Genomic DNA, 10,732 nt, shown 5'->3' with positions numbered 1-10,732 from the left:
GGACCATTACACTATAGTCACTTTGAGATATACTAATGACAGTCACGTAACAACCCATGTAGCAATCTCATGGCGGGTCAGTCCAATACACATTACTCTTAATGTATACATGTGGTGTGATTTGATATCTCCATATCCATGACCTATGAGATTTGGTCATCAATCAACACTCACACTAGTCTAACCGTATTACCGTTGTCCTAATTAACGATAATACTTTGACTATGGACATTTAGGAATAATGTTCAGTAATTATAGGATCTCACAATCAAGTCACACTTGATGCCTATTGAACCTACTATTCCAAGGACATTATTGTGTAAAATCATATTTAGCGCAATCTACACAATAACAGATATGCCTCGTAATATAATGAAATAGATATCATATTACAGAACTGATTATAGATTGCCTCTAGGGCATACACCAATTCCCAACAGTTTCAACCCATACAATGATTTGACCAATTTACAAACTTTCCTTTCTTTTCCTGGAGCCATAAACCCATCGGGTTGTTCCATATAGATTTCTTCATCTAAATCTCCATTTAGGAAAGTTGTTTTCACATCCATTTGATGAACTTCCAAATTACGTAGTGTCGCAATTGCAAATATCATCCTAATGGAATTTATTCTCGTCACAGGAGAATAAGTATCAAAATAGTCCAAGCCTTCCTTTTGCTTGTATCCCTTAATTACAAGCCTGGCCTTGTACTTATCAATGGATCCATCTGCTTTCATTTTCCTCTTAAAGATCCATTTGGATCCTAAGAGTTTACAACCAGTGTGGGGAGATCCACTAATTTCCAAGTGTGATTCTACATAATCGAATCAATTTTACTTTTGATTGCCCCTTTCCAAAGAGGTCCTTCAGAGGAATTCACTGTTTCAGCATAGCTTTGTGATTCATTTTCTAACAAATATGCTAGAAAATCATTCCCGAATGATTTTTCAATTCTAGCTCTTTTGTTGCGTCTAGGTTCAATCTCTTGATCTGAACCTTGCCTTTCATGATCTACGTCATGAAGTCCATCATCCATAGTGTGTGAGGTTCGTTTCGATGAACTCGATGCCTCATTCAATTTACATGGAAATACATCTTCAAAGAACGATGCATTCCTTGATTCCATTATCGTGTTCTTGTGTATATCGGGGAATCTTAAGATTCATGCACAAGAAATTGATAAGCACTATTGTTATGTGCATAGCCAATAAGGATGCAGTCCACCGTCTTAGGACCGATCTTTACTTTCTTTGGTGTCGGAATGACTACTTTTGCCAAGCACCCCCACACTCGCAAGTGATTGTAGGATGGTTTCCTACCTCTGAATAATTCATAAGAGGTCTTTTCCTCTTTCTTTCGAGTTACCTTATTCAATAGGTAATTGCTTGACAATATTGTTTCACCCCACATATTTTAAGGTAATCATGAACTTAATAACATCGCATTCATCATGTCTTTCAATGTGCGATTTTTACGTTTAGCAACACCATTAGATTGAGGTGAATAGGGGTCACTTCGTGTATAATTTCGTGTTGTGCACAAAATTGCTCGAAAGGCGTTACGTATTCTCCTCCTCTGTCACTCCTCAATCTCTTGATTTTCTTGTTGAGTTGATTCTCAACTTCATTTTTATAGAGAACAAATTTCTCTATGGCCTCATCTTTGATTTTCAACAAATATACATAAAAGTATTTTGTACTATCATCGATAAAGGTAATAAAATAATTATTACCACCTCTTGTTGTTGCGAACTTTAAATCGCATACATCACTATGAATTAGATCAAGTGGCTCGGTGTTCCTTTCAATTGTTTGAAAGGGTGACCTTGTCAATTTTGCCTCAACACAAATTTCACATTTGTGCTGTGAATCAATTTGGAATGTAGGTATGTGATTCAAGTTAATTAATCTACGCAAATATTACGATTAACATGACCTAGTCTTCCATGCCACAAATCAGGAGACTCAATCAAATATGTAGAAGAACCAAAATTCTTATTGATTATAATTATTACATTGAGCTTAAAAAGCCAATCACATACATATCCTTTTCCTACATACATTCCAGACTTGGACAAAATAACTTTGTCTAACTCAAAAACCATCACGAACCCATGCTTGTTCAGCAATGATCCGGAGACTAAATTCTTCCGAATCTCAGGTACATACAATACGTTGTTCAGAGTCAGCTTCTTTCCTGAAGCCATCTTCAAGACCACCTTGCATTGACCTTCAACAACAGAATGAGCAGAGTTTCCCATATAGATCCTCTCTCCAGTGACCGGTTCGAGCATAGTGAACAGGTCTCTGTATGAGCACACATGTCTAGTGGCATTGGTATCAAGCCACCATTCATTCGGGTTGGACCCAATGAGGTTCACCTCTGAAACCACAACAGATAGGTTGATGTCTGCCACATATCGGGCCATCTCATTAATTATGTTTGCTTCATGGTCTTTTTTCCTTTTTGGGAGCCTGCAGTCAGCAGATTTGTGACCTTTCTTGTCACAGTTGAAGCATTTCCCCTGAAACTTGGGCTTGGAGACTCCTCCATTCATACCCAGTTTCTTCTTGCCTTTTTTGTTCTTGGAGTTTTGCCCTTGCTCCATGACATTTACCTTAGTAGCAGAAGGAAGGATGAGATCCTTTCCGAAGTTCTTATTATCTTCTTCAATTTGAAAACTTGACAACAAAATCCTCCATTATCATTTCCTTCCGCTTATACTTCAGATAATTCTTGAAATCTTTCTAACTATGAGGCAGCTTCTCAATGACAACAGCCACTTGAAAGGATTCACTTAGAGCCATCCCCTCAGCCTGAACTCATGCAAGAGCACTTGAAATTCCTGCACTTGACTCATTACGATCCTTGAATCGACCATTTTAAAATCAAGGAACCGTCCAATGAGAAATTTCTTCGCACTAGCATCCTCTGATTTATATTTACGGTCCAAGGATTCCCATAGCTCCTTTGTCATCTTAAACCCCTAATAGACACTATACAAGGAATCATGAAGACTATTCATGATATAGTTCTGGCAAAGATAGTCGGAGTGCTTCCAAGCGTTAACCGTACTAAGAGCCTGCACATTTGATTCCCCCACAGATAGGGTTGGAGCATTTTCAGTCAAGAACCTTGCAAGGTTCAGAGTTGTGAAGTAGAATAACATCTATTGCTGCCATCTCATGAAGTTCAACCCATTGAACTTCTCGGGCTTCTCGACATGGTTCACAGGAACCATCGAGGGAGCAGCCACGTTTTGGCTAACCAAATGGTTAGGCAACATAGGAGTAGGGCCGGAGCCAGTAGTCTAGCTTCCGTTGGTCGCATCCCCATTGTTCCCCGACGCCATTCGAATCGTTCAAAATAGAAAAGATTTGTTTCAAGATTGTAGGAATTCATTAACCGTAATAAGTAACAAAATTGAACGACAATTCGTATAGCACGTTGGATAAATAGAATGCTATAAAATTAAATGAATTTTACTAGTATAAGAATTTGGAAATTCAAACCGATACAAAGACGAAACCAGAAGATCAGAAGAAACAAGAAAGCTGAGCCTGTGTTTCACACAAACCCCTTGAAACAGATTCGTCCCCTCATGGCGTGCTCGAGGTCATGTGAGCGTCTGTTTCTCGGGATAAAACGGCATCGAGTGCAGTTAGCAACACGAGCTATCCACACACCAGCGAACTAGAAAACGAAGTTTAACACTTTCACTTAACTATGCAATTCTCTTTCTTATGAAAAAGAGAGAGGGAAATTTACAATTTATAGACAATTGATCAATGAATACATGCTATTAATGATGGTTATAGAATTGATGGTGTCCTTTCAATTTCTTGCAATTGACGGTACCGTTCAATTCGTAACAATTAATGGTGTTCTTCCAATTTCAAGGATTGATAGTGTCCTTTCAAATTTCACAAATCGCCATTCAATACATTCATTTCATTAATGAGAAATAATTTCTCATTCACCAATGCCATAATTTTCCAACATGACCTTCCTCCATCACTTTGCTCCCTCATCCCCAAACGATTGTACTCTCTATCTGATCATGTCTTTTTGGCCAAAGCATTTTTTGCCCTTCCAAAGGCTTGTTTAAGTTGCATCAAATAAATGCTTTTCCTTGCTCTTCTCCCGATCTGCCTTCTTTGTCCTCCTTTCACATTTCATGCTCGATTTTAAATCTACAAAGTGCTAAATGTCCCTAGCTATGACAGCTGCTTCGCTCCTGCTCACGCTTGATTATCACAGATCGACCGATCTCAATTTGCTTCATATAAAGACGGCGGGCGTCCTCTTCTTCTCAGATACGCATCCAAGAATTGTTTTGCTTGAAACAGGAAGTATCATCGTTTCTCAGTGAAGAGAAAAAATAGAGTGGAATTAACAGTACATTCATCATTGAAATACTTCGTTTACTTGTTATTTTAGCTACATAAGTGGCGATACATAGAAATGATTTCGTTTGATGCGAAATAACTGCTACCTCAAATTAAAAAGAAAAGAGAGCACGTGGCGTACCTGCAGTTACACTACATAATAACACTTAAAACGAGCCCCAACGTTTCTTCACAGTCCAGGGAAACTGACATATTATATATAGTGTCCTAATTCAAATCATGCATGATTTTCTTTTATAGACTCTTCACTTAGATATTATACAAAATTAGGTATAAATAGATTAAAATATATTTATACATAGATTAAAATATATTTATACCAATATATAACCGGAGAGACCATCCTTTGTATTTTACTTTTTAAGCGGACTACCCGTGGATGATCGACAAGAATACCATATCCTACCAAATATGAGATCTTTACTGCTGCATATCGCGGATGAAACAGCTAGCAATCATAAAATTTTGGGTGGCTTTGCCATGTGTAATCACTTGTTTTCAACCAGGTTCACTCAAGGATCGAGTGGAAATCCATGGCGCATATCGATCAGGAGAGGTCTCGAGCATAAAAGCAGACAGAAGAACAACTATACATGGCAAGATTGGATTTCAATCATAATTCAGAAAACACCAATGTTTTATTTAAAGTCCAAGCGATTCGCCCTCCGTTCCTGAGTGAACCTCAACGAGTTATCCACGTACTGACACAAGTATGATTGATTTTAATTTCACAGTACAGTTGGAGCGAACTTTTTGTGAAAACTTTTAAAATTTGTTCGGTTTTGCCTTTATGTGCAGTTTCGGATAAAATCTTATTATGAGCTCCACAAATCGTATATCTTCGTAAAAATCGGCATCATTTCACTACTGATTAATTATCATTTCACTCCTGAGTCCTGACTAATTAATCTTTGAACCCGTAAAAGAAAACAGACAATTTTTCGAGGATGGGCACGGGGATAAGTGATTCCCACTCATTTGTCATGAAAATATTCATTTTTGTGCAATTTCAGAAAAATAATTATTTCCTGATTAATAAAATATTTTTTGATCCTGTAACAGAAAAAAAGAAAAAGAAAAAGAAAAAGAAAAATAAATAAATAAATAAATATATATATGTATATTATCCGATTTTCTTCTTAAAAATGTAAAATGGGTCAAAATGAGGTTTTCTGGATAGTTCGGAGGTAGAAACCATCATAACTCGAACTAAAACTGGTTAGTTCATCATGGCAGTATGTCGGTATAACAGTTCACGTATGACAGTTCATGCGACGATTAGGTAAGCAACAATACAGTTCACGTGACGACTATCGCACGGGAGTAATTTTTAGGTCTCTGTAGTTGACTTCGAGTATTCAGTTAGTTCACGTGGTCTAAGACCCAATGAGGATTGGAGTAGCCACTACATCGTTTTATTTGACTGGTGAGCCATTTAAGTCATCTACGGAATCTGAATATTAACAATCTAAGGATTTATATGTTTATTCGATCTTTTTAACCAGAGAAACGAGTCTGGGGGCTTTGTTACGAAATTAGAGGCCCGCAAGCTAATATCTCCTTTTTGGTACTCCTAGGCTCCTAATAATTCTAACATTTTTTATTCGTTAAAGTCAAGTTATTTGATGCTAGGGTCGAGTCCATATTCGCGAATGTGCAAAGAAATTAAAGAATGAATTACAGATTCCGCACGACATACGTACTTATACAATTATGCATTCCGACTATTGAATAATGGGCCACACATTCGGGATAAGAAAGATAAATGGGCCATACATTCAAGCCAACATACATATATGCATGGTTGTCAGAATCGCGATTCGAATTGTAGAATCATACGATTCTATGATTCATGACGGGGTCACCGATTCTGATTGCAGGGGGTGAGTCGATTTTTGTAGATTCGGGCCGGAATCGCGAGCCAAACCGGAGAATCGCAGAATCGGGCCGATTTTGCGATTCTACGGTCGGGCCAGAATCAGCCCAAGCCTGGGCCCAGAAAGGGCCGAAGCCCAGGCCCAGAGACTCCCCCCCCCCCTCACTTCTTCTTTCTCCTGCCCACCCTTTCTTCATTCTCTGTTGTGATTTACCGGTTTAACCCTAATTTCTCGAAATTTCCAGTCGAAATCTTCCATAGTTCCATCCACCTTCGATTAACGGTGCTAGCTTGTCAGAGCGGCGGATACGTTCTTGAGTAGCGCGGCTACTCCGAGCTTCGATCAGGGGCAGGGCAGGACCGGCAAGTACGATTTTGAGTTGATTATCCCTCTATTGGAAGCCTCGGTGATGATCGAAATCCCGACATCCTTTGGGACGGGATTGTAAAACAGGCGCTATTCTAAATCCTCTTATATTATAATTGTAATATTGTTCCATTGATCACGTTGTTTTGTCAAAATATGGCTGTGCTCTTACGGTGTGTGTGTGTGTGTATATATATATATATATGCTATGATTCATTGTATCTTCCTTTTCTTTAATTTCTTATATGGTGTACAGAAATGCTTGATGATACCTAAACACATGTTTTCGTTGTTTGTATTTGATCTCTTGAGAGGTCACTATTTGATGCTTGAATTCTCTGTCGGGAATCTTCGTTCTCTCTAAAATACTGGTAGTAATAGCAATATTTAGTGCTCGGCTGCTCTCAGTTTCTGTTTGTCACTTCCTCAGTTCCTCTTCTTTTTTCATTTTTCCCCTTTGGTGTGTGTTTCATGTTTGTTTTTTTTATAAGACATGCCATCTGTGTGTGAAATATGGGTTTAGTAGTTAACACTTTCTCTTTCTAAAAACATGCAGTGCCCAAGCCCTTCGCTTCCACCACAGAATTCTAACTTTGGATGGTGTAATCACACATCAGGTCACTGCACAAAATTCAGTCTAGTACAAGCTTTGGTGACTTGCTTTTTCTCAGGTACCTTTTCCTCAACTCCCTCCCTTTTTCTGTAATAAATATCTGCTGCTTTGAGTGTTCGTTCTGGAATGAGTCGTTCTGGACTGAGTTGATCGGTTGAGTTGAGTTTGTGTTAGATTTGTTAAGTGAGTGACTGCTGAGTTTGGGTTGAACATAGATGGCTTCTGCAAGTGGATCTGGGAGTGCATCGGCTAGTAATACCGGGGTAGTGGCTAAATCTAGAAAAAATGCAACTGGAGTTAGAAATGATCCGACATGGGCACACGGCCATGAAGTTCCAGGAGAGAGGCTAAAGATTAAATGTAAATATTGTGACAAGATAGTTTCTAGAAGTCCCTATAGATTTAAGCATCACTTGGGATGTACCAAGATTAATGTGGCATCTTGTCCGGGGTTCCTGACGATGTTAAGAATAATATGCTCATTATTTGTATGCATTTGGAGGATCTTTCAATAAAGAAGAAACAAGCTAATAGTTGTGGGTTGGAAGATGATGATGTTGTAGACATTGATAAGGATGATGAAAATGCAGGGATTGGTACAAAAAGAAAGGGAAAGAAAACAACTGAAATTTCTGCTTTATTTAAGAAGAGAAGTTTGAGCATTTAAAGCAAGCAAAAACAACCGACTATTAATCAAATGATGAAAAAAGATTTGAGAGAGGATGTGTGCATGCAGATTGCTCGTTTTTTCTACACAAGTGCAATTCCATTTAATTGTGTGAAGAATCATGAGTTTGAGAAAATGTGTCATTTGATTGGGAAGTATGGCATGGGATTGAAACCGCCATCATATTATGAGCTTAGAGATAAATATTTGAGAAAAGAGGTTGATAATACTATGTCATTGCTTGAGGAACATAAAGCTTTGTGGAGGAAGTCAGGGTGTTCCATTATGTCCGATGGATGGACTGATAAGAAGAAGATGTCCATATGTAATTTCCTAGTGAATAGCCCCAAGGGCACAATTTTTTTGTCTTCTATTGACACATTAGACATCTCCAAGACTACAGATAAAGTATTTGAGATGATAGATGATATAGTGGAGCAAGTTGGAGAAGAGAATGTAGTTCAAATTGTCACGGATAATGCTGCCAATTACAAAGCGGCAGGTGAGATGTTAATGGAGAAACGAAAGAAGTTATTTTGGACTCCTTGTGCAGCTCATTGCATAGATCTTATGCTAGAGGATTTGGAGAAGAAGATTAAGGTACATGAGCTGACGATAATGAAGGGTAGCAAGATCACAACCTTCATTTACTCGAGAACACTCCTCATCACGATGCTGAAGCATTTCACCAAGGGTAAAGATTTGATTAGACCGGCCGTGACTCGCTTTGCTACTGCTTATCTCACTTTGGAATGCCTCTTTGACAATAGAAATGTTCTAAGGACTATGTTTGCATCCAAACAATGGAAAGGGAGTTGATTTGCGAAGTTAGAATGCGGAAAGTATGCGGAACGTGCTATTATAGATAACAGATTTTGGAGTAATGTTAATACATGTTTGAAGGCTGCATATCCTCTATTTAAGGTGCTCCGCATGGTGGATTCGGATGAAAAGCCCGCGATTGACTTTATTTATAATGAGATGGAGAAAGCTAAGCAAAAGATTAAAACAAACTTCAAGGATGATCGGAAGAGGTAAAATTATTTATAAGCTGCTATATGCTTAGTCTTTGCGTATTCATTATTATATTTGAAATTTGCAAGTATCTAATAATGGCTTGTTTCATGCTTTTAGCTATGATCCTGTTTGGAAAGTTATTGATGAGAGATGGGAGGTTCATCTTCATAGGCCTTTACATGCTGCTGCTTATTACCTGAATCCACAGTTGCATTTCTCTTCTGAATTTAGAGCTGATAGAGAAGTTATGCGTGGATTATATAAAGTTATGGATCGGATGCTAGATGATGAAGAGAGGGATAAGGTTGATTTGCAGCTAGATGAATTCAAATATGAACGAGGGCTATTTGGATTCTTATCTGCAAAGTCTATTGAGGAAGACACCGGCAGATTAGTGAGAGTCATACGGTGCTGATACCCCAGAGTTGCAAAGATTTAGTATAAGGATATTGAGTTTGACATAAGGATATTGAGTTCGACATGTAGCTCTTCGGGATGTGAGCGTAATTGGAGTGCTTTTGAAATGGTATTTTATGGATTCCTTTTTTTACCATGTGTTACCTTATCAGAATTCATTTTAATATATCTACTAATTGTTTTGTTTTGCTTAGGTACACACAAAGAGAAGAATCCGGTTGCATCAAAAGAAGATGAATGATTTAGTATTTGTGATGTACAATTTGAAGTTGAAAGATAAGAAGATCAGGAAGCAAGTTGATCTTCAAGTGGAGGACATTTCTTCCGATGATGAATGCATTGTCGAAGAGGAGACACATAATACTGCAACTTTAAGCCATAATTTTAACTTGCGTTCTCTTGGTCGTGGAGATGATGGTGATGAAGAAAGTGGAAGCATTCAAATTGGCGATGAAGATGCAATGCGCACACAAGAGCATGCCACGGTTGATGACTTGGAGCTTCCTGAAGAAGATGAGTTTGATGCTCTGTATGATGATGATGATGTTGGTGATGATGAAGATTTGGATGAGATATGATTTGTTTGTTCATTTCATGTTATGACTTATGTTATTAACATTTTATTTTAGGAGTTTAAGTTATGATTTGCACATTGAATTTCGATAATTTGTAACGATAATTTGTGTTTTATGTCTTATTGTTGATTTTTTGGTTTGTGGTCTTTATTTGAATGAACAATGATTGATTTTTTTTATTCAGGAAAGTATGCTACATATATAAATATTTTTTTTAATTACAGGTAAAATCTTACGATTCATGATTCGAATCGCGATTCTGATAACCTTGCATATATGTGTCATATATTCAGGCCAATCATTCATACAATGGGCCGAGTAGACTTGAAAATGAGCCTAAGGTCCGAGAAGAAGAAAATGGGCCTAGGGCCCCTAATTTAGAAAAATTATAAGTTAATCCCCCATATTTACACATTTCATTCACGGTTTCATGATTTTAACCGATTTTATTTACAAGGCCATGTTTACATAAACTAGCCAATTAATCCCCCAAAAATCTATAAGGATGGTCCTAATTCCCTCAATGTCAACTTTAACCTTCAATTTGAATCCTAAGACTCAGCTAGTGGGTTAATTACTCTTAATCCCCATGACACATGTCAATATACATGACTACCCATCTTTAATCAATTTATACACAAGAAATCAAATTGTTCATCCAATTAAGTCGAGCGATTGACTTTAATTTGATTTAAAAATCATGAGTCCTAATGACCTGCCATCAAGGTCACGAAGACCTTCCTAGGTCCTAAGACTCCTAATTGTGTCTAATTGCGCTTCAACCCGTG

The 10,732-nt window shown here is 37.8% G+C and overlaps 1 protein-coding gene and 1 long non-coding RNA gene across 2 annotated transcripts; both read left to right on the top strand.

The window, feature by feature from the left end:
* The first annotated feature begins 6,475 nt into the window (after positions 1-6,475).
* On the top strand, positions 6,476-7,873 carry LOC116192160. Its single transcript, XR_004154017.1, has 2 exons — positions 6,476-7,326; positions 7,484-7,873. It is a non-coding gene; the product is annotated as an uncharacterized LOC116192160 (long non-coding RNA).
* Positions 7,874-8,868: 995 nt separating this feature from the next.
* On the top strand, positions 8,869-9,947 carry LOC116205873. The gene is made up of 3 exons (XM_031538568.1): positions 8,869-8,969; positions 9,070-9,346; positions 9,564-9,947. Exons 1-3 carry the CDS (start codon positions 8,869-8,871, stop codon positions 9,945-9,947), a joined length of 762 nt encoding a protein of 253 aa, XP_031394428.1.
* Positions 9,948-10,732: the final 785 nt, after the last annotated feature.

Source organism: Punica granatum, chromosome 1, assembly GCF_007655135.1.
Source record: "Punica granatum isolate Tunisia-2019 chromosome 1, ASM765513v2, whole genome shotgun sequence".
NCBI lineage: Eukaryota > Viridiplantae > Streptophyta > Magnoliopsida > Myrtales > Lythraceae > Punica > Punica granatum.
The sequence above is the reverse complement of the archived record's forward strand: the minus strand, read 5'-3'. Positions and strand labels throughout refer to the sequence as shown.